Source organism: Rhinoraja longicauda, chromosome 35, assembly GCF_053455715.1.
Source record: "Rhinoraja longicauda isolate Sanriku21f chromosome 35, sRhiLon1.1, whole genome shotgun sequence".
NCBI classification, from domain to species: domain Eukaryota; kingdom Metazoa; phylum Chordata; class Chondrichthyes; order Rajiformes; family Arhynchobatidae; genus Rhinoraja; species Rhinoraja longicauda.
In genome coordinates, this window is record NC_135987.1 from 14,467,519 (window position 1) to 14,484,335 (window position 16,817).

The window sequence follows — 16,817 nt, forward strand, 5'->3', positions numbered from 1 at the left end:
CGTGTGTCTCAGTCTAGTCCCCCCTCTTTTTCTAAACATCAGCAGATCCAGACCGAGTCTTGCCCAGGAGGTAACCGGTCCATTCCAGCTGTTAGTATGGTGAGGTTTCGCTGAGCTGCTTCCAAACGTCACCTTATTGCTTTTCTCCGGAGTTGCTGCCTGACCTGCTGTGTTGCTCCAGCACCTTTTGTGTCTGTCACTGCAAGGTAGCCCGTATGTAGACATTGGGCGATGTTCCTTCACCTTCTAGCGGAGTCAGGGGGTATGGGGAGAAGGCAGGAACGGGGTACTGATTGTGCATGATCAGCCATGATCACGGTGAATGGTGGTGCTGGCACGAAGGGCCGAATGGCCTACTCCTGCACCTATTGTCTATTCTTAGTTCATGCTCATGGCTCGGGCGACTGACTCACTGTTCTCTCTATTTATCCACAGGAACCTCCGTGACCAAACTGCGGGCCAGAGATCCAGACAACGACACACTTGTGTTTGGTGTTGCGGGCGAAGAAGCCAGCAAATACTTTGCAGTAGAAAGCGAGAGTGGTGTGGTCTGGCTTCGCCAGCCTCTGGACAGAGAGGTACTGAGAAACATAGACAATAGGTGCAGGAGTAGGCAATTCGAGCCAGCACTGCCATTCAATATGATCATGGCTGATCATCCAAAATCAGTACCCCAATCCTGCTTTTTCCCCATATCCCTTGATTCCGTTAACCATCATTACTATCATTGCGTGGGAAAGAATCTGCAGATGCTGGTTTAAATCGAAGGTAGACACAAAATGCTGGAGCAACTCAGTGGGTCAGGCAGCATCTCCGGAGAGAAGGAATGGGTGACGTTTCGGGTCGAGACCCTTTTTCAGACTGAAGAAGGGTCTCGACCCGAAACGTCACCCGTTCCTTCTCTCCAGAGATGTTGCCTGACCCGCTGAGTTGCTCCAGCATTTTGTGTCCGCCTTCATATGACGATCATTGCTCCTGGCAAGGCTGGAGGCACCGTCGAGACCCAGACCTTGTATCTTGAAGCAGGTTTCATTGCTGGGATGACTGATTTATCTCAACGAAAACATCTATTAATGAAGCAATATTCGGCCCTTGAGAATAAATTACTGCCAGTTTGATTGTGGTGATTTGCAGCAAGTAGCAGTCATCTATTCAATAGAAAAACAAATGTCTGCTAATTGGCAATAATCCTCTGCAACAAGTGCCTTGTCGTAATTCAGTTTTCGAGTGGATTAACATGGGATGTGACTTTCTTTTGTACTTGTGCCCAACATTCATAATGGTCTGTAGTCTCTTTTTTGCTCCGGTTTATTTTCACCCACATGTCCCGCTGAGTTACTCCAGCTTTTTGTGTCAATCTTTGGTTTAAACCAGCATCTGCAGTTCCTTCATCGTTTATCTTACATCTTTATTCCACGAGTGGTAGTTCTACTCAATAACCAGTCTGTTGTCTCTTTTTTGCTCTGGTTTATTTTCACCCGCATGTTTAGACCGTAATGTTGTATCCTTATTGTTTTGATGTGGTTATGCTTTATTCTTAATTGTTAACTGTATGTTTTGTGTTGTCATTTGTGAGTGGAGCACCAAGGCACATTCCTTGTATATGCATATACTTGGCCAATAAACTTATTCATTCATTCATTCATTCATTCATTCATTCATTCATTCATTCATTCATTATCTCTACTGTCTTCCTAAGCGTGATTCTTGAAATAGTTTTTAAAAGTAAATGCCCCCCTTGCACAATGTGACTTTTATTTCCTTATAATATGATAATTTACTCAAATGATTTAAGGTGATCCTGTCGACTTCTGTGCTGTTTTTACATTAAACTCCCACATTCTCATTCTCTCTCTCTCTCATTCTCTCTCTCTCTCATTCTCTCTCTCTCTCTCATTCTCTCTCTCTCTCTCTCACATTCTCTCTCTCTCTCTCTCTCTCTCTCTCTCTCTCTCTCTCTCTCTCTCTCTCTCTCTCTCTCTCTCTCTCTCTCTCTCTCTCTCTCTCTCTCTCTCTCTCTCTCTCTCTCTCTCTCTCTCTCTCTCTCTCTCTCTCTCTCTCTCTCTCTCTCTCTCTCTCTCTCTCTCTCTCCTCTCTCTCTCTCTCTCTCTCTCTCTCTCTCCCTCTCTCTCCCTCTCCCTCCCTCTCCCTCCCTCCCTCTCTCTCCCTCCTCCCTCTCTCTCTCTCTCTCTCTCTCTCTCTCTCTCTCTCTCTCTCTCTCTCTCTCCTCTCTCTCTCTCTCTCTCTCTCTCTCTCTCTCTCCCTCTCTCCCTCCCTCTCTCCCTCCCTCTCTCCCTCCCTCTCTCCCTCCCTCTCTCTCTCCCTCTCCCTCTCCCTCTCCCTCTCTCTCTCCCTCTCTCCCCTCTCTCTCCCCCTCTCTCTCCCCCTCTCCCCCCCCTCTCTCTCCCCCTCTCCCCCCCTCTCTCCCCCTCTCTCTCCCTCTCTCTCTCTCCCTCAAAGAGAGCTGGATAGAGCTCTGAAGGATAGCGGAGTCAGAGGGTATGGGGAGAAGGCAGGAACGGGGTACTGATTGAGAATGATCAGCCATGATCACATTGAATGGCGGTGCTGGCTCGAAGGGCTGAATGGCCTCCTCCTGCACCTATTGTCTATTGTCTATCTATCTCTCCCTCCCAACCCCATTCTCCTTCCTGCCTTGTCCCCATAATCTTCGACACCCGCTACTGCCTTTCACACACTCTACCAGATTTTGTTTTGGGAGTCGAACACAGCACTCCGGCCATCATGCGCTATGTAACATTTGCTCGCTAAATCATTTTTCTTTGTTCCCAAAGCACTTTTTTTAATTACACTTTCAGGCTCAAATTTGTGCCTTGTAACCTATATTCAAATTACAGGCAATGTGTTAGCATTTTCCTCAGAGAATACGCTGTATTAATGAGGGTTGCAGGGCATTAATGGCAATAGATTCCTATTTATTCTTAAAATAGTGCTCAATTGGGAGTCCATTTTTTAAGTGAAGTAATTTTTTATTTTTAAAAACCAGTGTCGCCTTTTTCCAGCAGAGTTAATTTTGTTCAAGTAAAAGTTGATTTTAAAATCAGAGGTCAAATTACTTTTCCTGCCCGAATTCACTTTCCTTCTTAAAAATGTCACTTTTTTTAAATATAAGGGAAGCACAAGGAACTGCAGATGCTAGCTTACAAAAATAGAAACAGTGCTGGAGTAACTCAGCGGGGTCAGGCAGCATCTCTGGAGAACATAGATAGGTGACGTTTCGGGTCGGGACCCTTCTTCAGAAGGAGTCTTCATGTTTATTTGACTGCACAGTGTGGATTGCAATTTATTTTTAAAAGTTCATTTTTTCACACAAATTAGTCCACCTGCCTAATGTTCAAGTCAGTGGCAATAACAGTAAGTTGCAAGTCCCTTGATCATTCCATAATAAATCTGTAATTGTGTTGTGAATCCTGAAAGCACTCACTTTCTTCGAAAATAAAGAATTAGGCCAAAGCCATGGGTTATAAATTGAAAGAAATTATGTGATGCATAATGAGTAATTTAAATTGGAAACAAGGCAGGGCATAAATTGCAAGTCCTCTTTGGAAGCTTTTCTATCAATAGACAGAATTTTGCAAGAAGAAAGCCAATTATTGTTCCTAATATGAGTATCTCCATGTTTCAGCAATTCCTACCAGCTTAATGACACTATGCAAATCGAACAAACCTGCAGTGAAAATATAACCTTCACAGTATTCAATGTTTTATAAGCTGGAGTGCCTTTTTATTGACGATGTACACTTAGTTTCGAGAGACATGCAAAGCTTTCTGTACTCTTGATTATAGATCTTTTTCTGTCAGGACATAGAATTACTATCCAAACTGTTTTATTTCACATTGCCACAAAGTCGTACGGCTCGGAAATGGTTCCTAACACCCATCGCGTCTGTAACAGCGATCAAAGAGCTGTTTATATTATTCTGTCTCTCCAGCGCTCAGCCCCAGGCTTTCATGACATGGCATTTCAAGTGCCCATCTACACATTAAACGTGAGAATACCTGTCTTGTCCAACCCATCAGGCGATGTGTTCCTGATTTCCTCCGCCCTTGCGGTGAAAAAGTTCTTTCTCCAGATCTCCTCTCACCTCTAATTGTAGATCTCCTCTCAATCTAAATTGAGTTTGAAGAAGGGTCTCGACCCGAAACGTCAGCCATTCCTTCTCTCTGGAGATGCTGCCTGACCCGCTGAGTTACTCCAGTATTTTGGGTCGATCCTCTAAATCTCATATCCATTGCCCTCAACCGTTTGCCCTCTGTTGTGAGGAACAGGTTTCTATCTGTCTACTATTTCCAACCCTCATATTTTTGTGTACCTCAATGAGGTGAACACTCTGCTCCAAAGAGAACACACCTAGCTTACCCTGTGGCTCACAATGAAAGAGCTCCAATCAAGCCCACATCGTGATGAATCCCCTCTGCACCCCTCCTGTGCTATCACAACCATCCTCTAGTGTGGCAACTAGAACAACACATTGCACTCCAGTTGTGGCCTAACGATGTTTTATAGAAGCAAGTATTTCCTCTGTTGTCTTTGCCTACTTTGTCTATTTGACCTTCCGGCCTCAGAAATCCTTGGACATCAGCCAAAACATTATGACCTGATGAGCCAAAACCTTATGACCGCCTGCCTAATATGCTGTTGGTCCTCCTTGTGCAGCCCCATAATTTTCTGTAACTTGTGCCACAGTCGACCTTCTGTGGGTTCGGACCAGACGGGATAGCCTTCGTTGCCCTCGCGCATCGATGAGCCTTGGGCGCCCAACACCCTGTCGCCGGTTTGTGGTTTGTCCCTCCTCGGACCACTGTCGGTAGGTACTCACCACTGCTGACCGGGAGCACCCCACAAGCCTTGCCGTTTCAGAGATGACCTGACCCAGTCGTCTGGCCATAACAATTTGGCCCTTGTCAGATCTTTACTCCTACCCATTTCTCTTGCATCCAACACATCAACTTCAAGAATTGACTGTTCACTTGCTGCCTAATATATCCCACCCCTTGACAGGTGCCATTGTAACAAGATCATCAATGTTATTGACTTCGCCTGTCAGTGGTCATAATGTTTTGGCTCTTGGGTGTATATACCCACTGTTCACGTCCTTTTTAAGGTCTTAATCCTTGTCTTATAAGCCCTCTCAAAATGCATTAGCTCTTGTTTTGCAGTACTAATTTCCATCTGCCACTTCTTGCCCGCCCTTCTAACTGGTCAGTATTGTTCTGCAATTCTGTCCCTTTACCTCCCCCCTCAACTCCATCCGAGGACCCAAACAGTCTTTCCAGGTGAGACAGAGGTTCGCCTGCACCTCCTCCAACCTCATCTATTGCATCCGCTGCTCCAGATGTCAACTTATTTACTTCGGCGAAACCAAACGCAGGCTCGGCGATCGCTTCGCTCAACACCTGCGCTCGGTCCGCATTGACCAACCTGATCTCCCGGTGGCCGAGCACTTCAACTCCCCCTCCCATTCCCAGTCTGACCTTTCTGTCATGGGCCTCCTCCAGTGCCATAGTGAGTCCCACCGGAAATTGGAGGAACAGCACCTCATATTTCGCCTGGGCAGCTTACAGCCCAGTAGTATAAACATCGACTTCTCCAACTTTAGATAGTTCCTCTGTCCCTCTCTTCCCCTCCCCCTTCCCAGATCTCCCACTGTCTTCCTGTCTCCACCTTTATCCGTCCTTTGTCCCGCCCCCCTGACATCAGTCTGAAGAAGGGTCTCGACCTGAAACGTCGCCCATTCCTTCTCTCCTGAGATGCTGCCTGACCTGCTGAGTTACTCCAGCATTTTGTGAATAAATACCTTCGATTTGTACCAGCATCTGCAGTTATTTTCTTATACTAAGTATTGTTCTGCAAAGTCATCTTGTCCAAGTAGTTGCTGTGTACCAGACAAAACTTTGATCTCATAATTATTTTCCATTTTTTTGTAAAAAACCCAGAACTGGAAGTTTTGATGTTACTTCACGTTTCGTTTTTTATCTTTTGTTTTTCAGCTGATATCAGAACTTCAAGTGGAATTCTCCGTAAGTGACAAGCAAAGTGTAAGTAATGGTCCTTCAGCTGAGTTTAGAAATGTGATTGCTGACGTTTAGCTGTTTTCATCATCAATGTTAAAATAAAGCAGATCTATTTGAGAGACTGTGGATGAGATAGATATGTCCAGCACAATTCTTCAAGAAAGTGAATGAGCAATGCTCAAAACTGTTCACGATCCTTCAAATGGGCGGCACGGTGGCGCAGCGGTAGAGTTGCTGCCTTACAGCGAATGCAGCGCCGGAGACTCAGGTTCGATCCTGACTACGGGTGCTGTCTGTACGGAGTTTGTACGTTCTCCCCGTGACCAGCGTGGGTTTTCTCCGAGATCTTCGGTTTCCTCCCACACTCCAAAGACGTACAGGTATGTAGGTTAATTGACTGGGTAAATGTTTAAAAAAATTGTCCCTAGTGTGTGTAGGATAGTGTTAATGTGCGGGGATCGCTGGGCGGCGCGGACTCGGTGGGCCGAAGGGCCTGTTTCCATGCTGTATCTCTAAATCTAAAAAAATCTAAATGCAGTCTGACCAGTCCCCACCGGTCTCAGCCCCTCAGTGTCCAGCAACGGAAGGACCCTTGATTGTGGCCCACCCTTCCAGAGCCTTTGTATTGGTCGCACCAAACTTCAGTGAGTCCCTCGACATGTGCTCCTGGAATGGCCCAGTTGGCAACATGGATAGGTGACGTTTCGGGTCCAGACCCTCCCAACGCACATCTCACTGAGCTGGGAGATCAACACGTTTTGGACAGACCACCGAACGTCTTTCACTGAGTTGTTGCAGCACTTGATGCGTGTCCCTGGGAACAGCTGTAAATCCAAGAGTCCTCTGTTGCACAACTGCTCGGCATTAACCGTGACAAGGGCCCTTGCTCCTTCTCCAGACCCTCTTTACAAATCCAGATTCGGAGAAGAGGTGGGCAGCCATCTCCTCTCCTTTGCAGCTGTTCCCAGATCCTTTTACTCTCTAGTTTTGAATAAAAAGGAACTGGAAGTTCACTGTGCTATGGTTCTGTTGCATACTTAAACACTGCAGTGAACTGTTAAATGTACATGCATTATATCAGTTCTAAAAATACAATTTTGATTTTGGTTAGTTGTACTGATTAACTGCACAAGCCCATAACTGGCAGCACATCTGCATGAATTAATCAAGCTATTTCACACATAGCATAATGCATATTGATTAGTTGCTAGCTCTGTCCTCTCCTGTATTGGGGAAGACAAAGTGGGCAAGTATCTCGAATCAAAGCGCAATGAATGCCAAGCTCACAGTCGGGTGGAGGGATCCATTATGTTCAGAATTTGGTTCATTTACAATCAAGGTCGGCAGTAGAGTTGCTGCCTTACAGCGAATGCAGCGCCGGAGACCCGGGTTCCATCCCGACTACGGGTGCTTGCCTGTACGGAGTTTGTACGTTCTCCCCGTGACCCGCATGGGTTTTCTCCGAGATCTTCGGTTTCCTCCCACACTCCAAAGACGTGCAGGTTTGGAGGTTAATTGACTGGGTAAATGTAAAAATTGTCCCTCGTGTGTGTAGGATCGCTGTGTTAATGTGCAGGGATCGCTGGTCGGCGCGGACTCGGTGGACCGAAGGGCCTGTTTCCGCGCTGTCTCTCTAAACTTAACTAAAGTGCAGTGCAACTTCTGAAACCATTGTTGACTTTTAATTTGCAGGTGATTAAAGGCATTGTCAATATTCAAGTGGGTGATGTCAACGACAATCCACCCGCGTTCCACAACCAGCCCTACAGCGTACGCATCCCTGAGGTTAGTGCCAATCTCCGATGAGGAGCCTTGTATTAAACCCAATTATTGCCTAGTTATTGTTAATATTCCACGTCTCTCCGCTAGGTCATCGAATTTCTGTCCACGACGACCACTTGGAGACTGTGCTCCCTCGAGAATTATGTTTATTTTGATTTATTTCTTCATTGTATGAGGTCAGTGTGACAGAGTGGTAGAACTTGTGCAGGAAGGAACTGCAGATGCTGGTTTAAACCGAAGATAGACACAAAGTGCTGGAGTAACTCAGTGGGACAGGCAGCATCACTGGAGAGAAGGAATGGATGGCGATTCGGGTCGAAACTGAAGTAGTCTGGAGAAGGGTCTCGACCCGAAACATCACCCATTCCTTCTCTCCAGAGATGCTGCCTGTCCCGCTGAATTACTCTAGCTTTTTGTGTCTAGAACTTCTTGGCTTCGAGTCAAGGGACTCTGGATTCATACATCACTGCCTAATTTTGTTTGACATTCAAGTGCAATCTTGAGATGGTACAACAATATTGAGGTCGCTGTTTTTTACAGCTGTGATGACCTAATGTTTCAGAATTAATTGAAGACACGATGGTGTTATTTGCAGGATGTTTTTCTTATAATCCATTGTTCATTGAGCAAAACCAAGTGAAATGATTTCAAATTATTGTTTGCATCAACGAAACTAAGTGAAATGATTGGAGTTATTCTTTCACTAATTTTCCTCATTCAAGTATTAACTGGACTTGAAAGCATGTGTTGCTTGGACAACCTTTCACTTCATCTTGTCACAGGTACTCACTCAGTTCTCCCCCCCGATCTCCAATTTACCACACACTCACTTCCTCGGTGTGCGAATTCTGACGAAGGGTCATTTTAATTGCAATGTTCTCCCTATTTCTCTCTCTTTACAAAATGTTGCTTGACCTACTGAGTATTTTGGGTGAAATTGTTGTTCTACTCAATACCGGAGTTTACAAAGTGAGAAATGGCTGCCAAGTTTATCCTACAAATTAATTCTATAACAATCACATCTTCGTCATGGTTTATAGGTTTACGGTGAGGCGGGGAGGGGTGGGGGGGTATGATTTAAGATGAATCTGAGGGGCAACTTATATAGAACGGGCTGCTGGAGGAGGTAGTTGAGGTAGGTACTATCACAACATTTAAGAAGACAGGTACATGAATAGGATGGGTTGAGAGGGTTATGGGCCAAGCGCGGGCAGGAGGGACGAGTGGAGATGGGACATGTTGGTTGGATTGGGTAAGTTGGGCAGAAGGGCCTGTTTCCACGCTGTGTGGTTCTCTGGGTCCATGAGTCTATGAGATTATAACTCTATGACTCTACAACCTACTGTTCAGGGGCATCTGGAAAGTGTGATTGTGTGATGTTTGTTCCTGGAATATTTTTGTTCAGTGCCTTTTAGAAATTCGCAGCACAGAGTTGACGAATGTCAACAATTCCCCAGGGTTCTGAGAGCAGATCTGTTTCTATAGGGAACAGATATAGGATTGTTTATTTTACAACTGTGTATTTGAAAGCCCTTGTGTGTGTGTGTGTGTGTGTGTCACTTCATGGCTTGGCCATTCACTATCTTCCTAAGCACCTGACTTGTCACCTCTCCACGGCTCCAATTCTGGTTTACTACTTGTTCCTGGTTAGAGCTGTAGCTATGATCCAAAACCTTGGTGTTTACTACTAAACTGCCATTACCACTCTCCTTCCCTGCCCTCAAAGATGCTCTTTAAGACTGTTCTGCTTTGCCAAACTTTAGTTCATTTTAGTTTTGTTTAGTTTCTTTTTAGTTTAGTTAAGAGATGCGGAAACAGGCCCTTCGGCCCATCGGCCCATCGAGTCCGCACCGACCCGCGATCCCCACACACGTACACTATCCTGCACGCACTTGGGACAATTTCAATTCATACCAAGCCAGCTAACATACAAACCTGCATGTCTTTGGATTGTGGGACGAAACCGAAGATCTCGGAGAAAACCCACGCAGGTCATGGGGGAGAACGTATAGACTTCGTAAAGACAAGCACCTATAGTCAGGATCAAACTCTGGCGCTGTGAGGGAGTAGCTCTACCACTGCGCCCTATCCATCTATCCTTGCATCTCCAACCTGGTTCAATGTTAGAATTTAGTTGGCAAAGGCCCTGTGAAACCCAATGGGACATTTTGCAATGTTTTCTAAGTGCTGTACAAATTCAAGTTGCTATCTCTCAACATTCGGATAATGCGCACTCAAATTTGTAACAAGGTTTTTATTTTCAGCTAAAGTTGGAAAAATAGAGTTTGTACCATAAGTCTGATGTGTATTTGATACTCTTGCCCTTTGGTGATGCTGAACAAAGTAGATCAAACAATTAAAGAACCTTAGATAGACATAAAAAGCTGGAGTAACTTAGCGGGTCAGGGAGCATCTCTGGAGAAAAGGACGAGGTGACGTTTCAGGTTGAGACCCTTCTTCAGACCGTGCCAACCTGCTGCTCGCTCTGTATGGTATCCTTTAATACTGGACACAAATCAAACACCTTTATCAGGAAGCAAATTCGAAAATAGATGTTCAGAATTGTTGTCCATTTGTAGATGCCAAGAAGAGAAATATTGTCTTTGCATTTCAAACGCGATTATTGACCGTGTGTTATTAGCTGTTCAGCTTAAAGTGGCAAGTGGTTCAAAGTCACTTAAAGTGGTCCAAAATCAATTGCCTAGACAATGTTCAGAAGGCACAAATTTGCAGCAAGATTGTACTGATGAGATTAGATATGGGATGCAATTAATATTTGTAATACGCCATTAGGGTTACAAATTGCTAAAGAATACCGTCTCCACTAACAGTTAAAAAGCAAAAGTTGTAATAGGATTACTAACTCCATGCCTGCTTCAAATGAAGAGCTGCATGGACATTAAGGTCAAGGAATAGTTGGGGGAACAAGGGGCCACAGTTTAAGAATAAGGGGTAGGCCATTTAGAACTGAGATGAGGAAAAACTTTTTCAGTCAGAGAGTTGTGAATCTGTGGAATTCTCTGCCTCAGAAGGCAGTGGAGGCCAATTCTCTGAATGCATTCAAGAGAGAGCTAGATAGAGCTCTTCAGGATAGCAGAGTCAGGGGGTATGGGGAGAAGGCAGGAACGGGGTACTGATTGAGAATGATCAGCCATGATCACATTGAATGGCGGTGCTGGCTCGAAGGGCCGAATGGCCTCCTCCTGTACCTATTGTCTATTGTCAGGCAGCACCACCGTGCCGGCCTACGGAAGGAATGTCCTGGAATAATTCATGTTGGTAATTGAATGAAATGGACATCCTGAACTGTAAGAGGAAGGTGAATTTTGATAGTGTAAAGGAGGACCTGGAAGAGGTGGATTGGGCTGGGATCAGATGCAGTTTGCCCTCAGGTCTTGCTCTAAGACATGGGTGTTTGCTGTGGTACCAAGGCTTTTAGACTTTAGAGATACAGTGCAGAAACAGGCCCTTCGGCCCACCGATTTCGTGCCGACCAAGCGATCACCCCCGTACACTAACACTATCCTACACACCAGGAACAATTGACGATTTTGCCAAAGTCAATTAACCTATAAGCCTGTACATCTTTGGAGTGTGGGATGAAAACTGAGCACCCAGAGAAACCCACCCATTCACAGGGAGAATGTACAAACTCTGTACGGATAGCATCCCTAGATAGGATCAAATCTGGGTCTCTGGCGCTGTAAGGCAGCAACTGTGCCACTGCTAGAAGGGTCTCGACCCGAAACATCACCCATTCATTCTCTCCAGAGATGCTGCCCGTTCCGCTGAGTTACTCCAGCATTTCGTGTCTACCAGCTCTGCTACTGTGCCACCCTGCTAGGGCATTTGCAGCTGACGGGCCAGGACTAGTCGGTACAGAGGGAGGGCTAATGCAGAGAAGGGGCGTGTGCATGAGGCAGCTTGGACCATGTCGCATCTGGCCCATTGTCTTCAGACCCTATCGCACATTCCCCAGGGCATCTCACCCCTTTGTGGCTGTCTTATGGGCAGTTTTCAGGCACTGGCCAAGTGCCTTGAACCCACTTGGCCAAATTTGATGTTTAATAGAGAAAACGCAGTGGCAACAAAAAGGAAGTCTACGCTGATAGGACTTGTCTCTCCCCAGGCATGGACACTGTTATTGATAAAGCTGTGACGCACAAACGTTTTCTCTCCATCTCCCGACCTACCTCACTGTGGCACTTGCACTTTTTTACGGACCAGATTTTCCTTATTTGAGGTTATGTTATACGAGATGTGGTGAAGTGAAAAGAAGCAAGAGAGGCTAGAAAACAATTATTATTGTAGCAGAAAATGTAATGTGATTGTATCAACTTGATATCGAGTGCTTCAATATCCTGGAGTAAATAGCCATTAAATTTAATCCAGGTGCTTTATGACTAATTTTACTGTGTTAAATTTTCTGAATAGAAACAATAAGAGGAAAACTTACTGCCATTCTTTGCAATTCGCTCAAGTTCTATGAATCTCTTTCTCAAAGGTTGTGTTCCACCGGTTTTCTCCAGAATCTCCGTGTTCCACCCACACCCCAAGGTTGGGCAGGTTTGTAGGCTAATTGGCTTGGTATAAACTGTAAATTGCCCCTAGTGTATGTAGGATCGGGGATCGCTGGTAGCACAGACCCGGTGGGCCGAAGGGCCTGTTTCCGCGCTGCATCTCTAAACTAAACTAAAACGTAACGTTTTATCCCCCCCCCCCCCAAAGTATAAAATGTTCCTTAAACCACGATGTTGACATTAGCTTTACCTATCTCCAGGCTGTGGGAATTGTATGCATTCCATTCCTTCTCCTTCTCCTCCTACGTGATTTGTAGGAAGGAACTGCAGAAAGGCACAAAAAGCTGGAGTAACTCAGCGGGACAGGCAGCATCTCTGGAGAGAAGGAATGGGTGACGTTTTGGGTCGAGACCCTTCTTCTTCAGAAGTAGAAGATGTCTGAAGAAGGGTCTTGACCCGAAACGTCACCCATCCATCCCTTCGCTCCAGAGATGCTGCCTGTCCTGTTGAGTTACTCCAGCCTTTTGTGTCCAACATCTCTACATGATGATTGACACTGCAAGTTTATCTCAGCAAATGGGGAACTGAAGGTCAGCTGAAAACATCTTTCAGCCCTTAACTAATGTGCAAGAAAGAGCGCTGGGCGCCGTGACAGACAGAACACATTCTGCAAATTGGAGAGTCATAAAACTCTATTAACCAGGGAATCAAATATCCCGTCAGAGAACAGTGATTAGCATAAAATGAATACATGCAAATTTAATGAGGTTTGTCACGTTCAGCTTCTGGAGTCAGCTCCAGCCATGCCGACACTCCGCCATCCTTTAAGATGACGGTAGAATCATTACGGCTTCACAAAGAAAGTTTTGTGCAATTGGTAACGTGTTTTCATACTTTATTCATGAATAAGCATTGTGATTTGTATTCCATAAATTAATGCACACGAAACCATTCGCAGGCCATAAATAATTTACACAAACATCCAGATTCAGATTTCTGACTAAAGATTTCACATTCCTTAGCGAACAATGGGCGGTTTCCTTTATCATCGTTACTTTTTTGCGTATCTTTTATTCATTTTGAAGGGATTTAAAGTACCATTAGCAAATTTGCAGATGACACAAAGCTGGGTGGTAGTATGAGCTGTGAGGAAGATGCTATGAGGTTGCAGGGTGACTTGGACAGGTTGTGTGAGTGGGCGGATGCATGGCAGATGCAGTTTAATGTGGATAAGTGTGAGGTTATCCACTTTGGTGGAAAGAATAGGAAGGCAGAGTATTATCTGAATGGTGTCAAGTTAGGAACAGGGGACGTACAACGAGATCTGGGTGTCCTAGTGCATCAGTCACTGAAAGGAAGCATGCAGGTACAGCAGGCAGTGAAGAAAGCCAATGGAATGTTGGCCTTCATAACAAGAGGAGTTGAGTATAGGAGCAAAGAGGTTCTTCTGCAGTTGTACAGGGCCCTAGTGAGACCGCACCTGGAGTACTGTGTGCAGTTTTGGTCTCCAAATTTGCGGAAGGATATTCTTGCTATTGAGGGTGTGCAGCGTAGGTTTACTAGGTTAATTCCTGGAATGGCGGGACTGTCATATGCTTGTATACACTGGAATTTAGAAGGATGAGAGGGGATCTTATCGAAACATATAAGATTATTAAGGGGTTGGACACATTAGAGGCAGGAAACATGTTCCCAATCTTGGGGGAGTCCAGAACCAAGGGCCACAGTTTAAGAATAAGGGGCAGGCCATTTAGAACGGAGATGAGGAAAGTTGTAAGTCAGAGAGTTGTAAATCTGTGGAATTCAATGCCTCAGACGGCAGTGGAGGCCAATTCTCTGAATGCATTCAAGAGAGAGCTAGATAGAGCTCTTAAGGATAGCGGAGTCAGGGGGTATGGGGAGAAGGCAGGAACGGGGTACTGATTGAGAATGATCAGCCATGATCACATTGAATGGTGGTGCTGGCTCGAAGGGCCGAATGGCCTCCTCCTGCACCTATTGTCTATTGTTCTACTTCTCTCTACATCATTGTCGATATCTCTCGTTTTCCTTATCCTTAACCAGTTTGAAGAAGGATCTCGACCCGAAACGTCACCCATTCCTTCTCTCCGGAGATGCTGCCCGACCCGCTGAGTTACTCCAGCTTTTTGTGTCACTTCTACCTCCTGCATTTGTAACTGGTCAGTAGCCAGACAATTAAAAAAACCTGATTACCTGCTATTGCCTTTCCCACTGAGAATCTTTAATGTTTTCAAGCAGCCCAAATTATTTTGTGACTAACTGGAATATCACCATCATTTTAAAACAGGAAGATCCTAAAAAACAAATGACAGATAAGCACAGAATGTAGGTAGAAGTTAGATCACTGGAAAGGGGAATGCTTATTGCACAGCATCCAAATGCATTTTCAGTGTTTAGTTCAGTTTAGTTTAGAGATACAGCTTGGAAACAGGCCCTTCGGCCCACCGAGTCCGTGCCAACCAGCGATCCCCGCACACTTACACTATCCTACACACACACACACACACACACACACACACACACACACACACACACACACACACACACACACACACACACACACACACACAACACAACACACACCACACACACACACACACACACACACACACCAAACCTTGGAGTGTGGGAGGAAAACAGATCCCGGAGAAAACCCATGCAGGTCACGGGGAGAAAGTTCAAACTCTGAACCCGTAGTCAAGATAGAACCCTGGTCTCTGGTGCTGGGAGGCAGCAACTCTACCGCCGTGCCACCACAGGAGCTGTAATAAACTCTTCAAGGCTTGAACCGTGGAAGTTGCTTAGTGCGTGCTCTTTTCCCTTGGCCTCTTGGAGCTCAGTTCGACCCCCTCTCTGCTCAGTTCTACACCAACATGCCCACTGCTTGGATGTGTTAGCTGAGGTTAAATGCTGGGGGAAGGTTTCGATGTGAATGTGGCAAGAATGTTCCCAACTGAAGTACATCTGGTTCCATTGGTTGAAAGATATTTATCGCGAATCAGGAGCAATGTGTTGACTTAGATTGTACTCTGGCAGATTAGCTCCTGTGAGGCTGAGCAATTCAGATGTTCCACCTCCTGCCTCAGTTTTTATCTGTTGGCTCAGCTAATGTTTGCTCGGTGAAGCAAGCTGGGGAAGGTTCATTATTTCAGATGATAGACTTGGGACCGGCCGTAGCCATCCGTAATGTTGCTTCACATTACACAGCATTGCAGGAGGCTCGGAAACCCGATTCAGACGGCACAGAAGTCACAGTGCCACAGAGCAGATTCTTATTGTGATTTAACTCAAACCCAACCAGTGAAACATTGAAACATAGAAAATAGGTGCAGGAGTAGGCCATTCAGCCCTTCGAGCCAGCACTGCCATTCAATATGATCATGGCTGATCATCCAGAATCAAAACTTTGTTCATCTAAGGTATCTCACAGCCATGTGCTTGGATTTACAGAAGTACTCCCATAATCCGGCATTTTTGGTTTATTACCAAGCCAATTACCTGACAAACCTGTAGGTCTTTGGAGTGTGGGAGGAAACCGGAGCGCCCGGAGAAAGCAGGTCATGGGGAGAACGTACACACTCCGTACAGACGGCACCCGTAGTCAGGATCGAACCCGGGTCTCTGACAACGTGAGCAGCACCTCTACCGCTGTGCCACCGTGAGGCCTGTGTTTTGCTCCATTATTCTGCAGCCTCGAGTTCTGGGAACCTTTTTCAGCCACTGGGGTCACCTGCTTCTTCTGGATTGATGCAAAAACAAATAGATATTCCTCCTACATTGGCTAAATTAAATCAATAAAAGGCAGGATACTAATCAGTAAGTCCTGGGTAGACTTTGAACAACTTGGTCTCCAAAGCGGAGAAAGGAGAGGGCAGAATGAGTTGATGAATCCCACAGACCAAGAGAACCACAGAATATTCTTCCTGCAGCAGGTTAAAGCCCCCACCCCTTCTCTTGTTCCCTTCCAGCCTTGTGTGCACTCATTTCTTCCACCATCTCTGTCACCCTGTTTGCTTTCCCTTTCCTTCTGCTAATCTTGTGCTCATCTCATCTCCAAATTCCCCATTTCCTTCCCTGTGGCTTTACACCTCACTATGCAAGAACCCAATTTCACTGTACCTGTGGCAATAAAGTTTCATTGGAAAAAGTGTAAAGCATCATCTTCATTCCTTAATTGAGACCCTTTGATATCCTTTTCACTTCAAGCCTTTGTCACTCCACCCATCTGCCAAACAAACCAACCCCCACCCCCCTCCCCCCACCTGCATCCACGCTCACTTGTCACGCTTTGTCACACCACTGCTCCTCTTTTCCAGCCTTCTCCCTGCTGCCCCAGGGAGAACAGTCAACAACAGTCTAACAAAGAAGCCCGACCCGAAACCTTCCCTGCACAGATGCTGCCCGGCTCGCTGAGTTTCCTCCAGCACTTTGTTGCTTGCTCAGGATCCCAGCATCTGT

The 16,817-nt window shown here is 45.7% G+C and overlaps 1 protein-coding gene across 1 annotated transcript in view; it reads left to right on the plus strand.

Annotated features, from left to right (window-relative positions):
• Positions 1–16,817, plus strand: part of cdh23 (cadherin-related 23) — a 694,191-nt gene that overhangs the window by 134,247 nt on the left and 543,127 nt on the right. Inside the window, exons 4-6 of the mRNA XM_078428607.1 lie at positions 436–578; positions 6,013–6,060; positions 7,729–7,821. Of these exons, the coding sequence (XP_078284733.1) occupies positions 436–578; positions 6,013–6,060; positions 7,729–7,821 (284 nt within the window). The remainder of the gene's footprint in view (positions 1–435; positions 579–6,012; positions 6,061–7,728; positions 7,822–16,817) is intronic.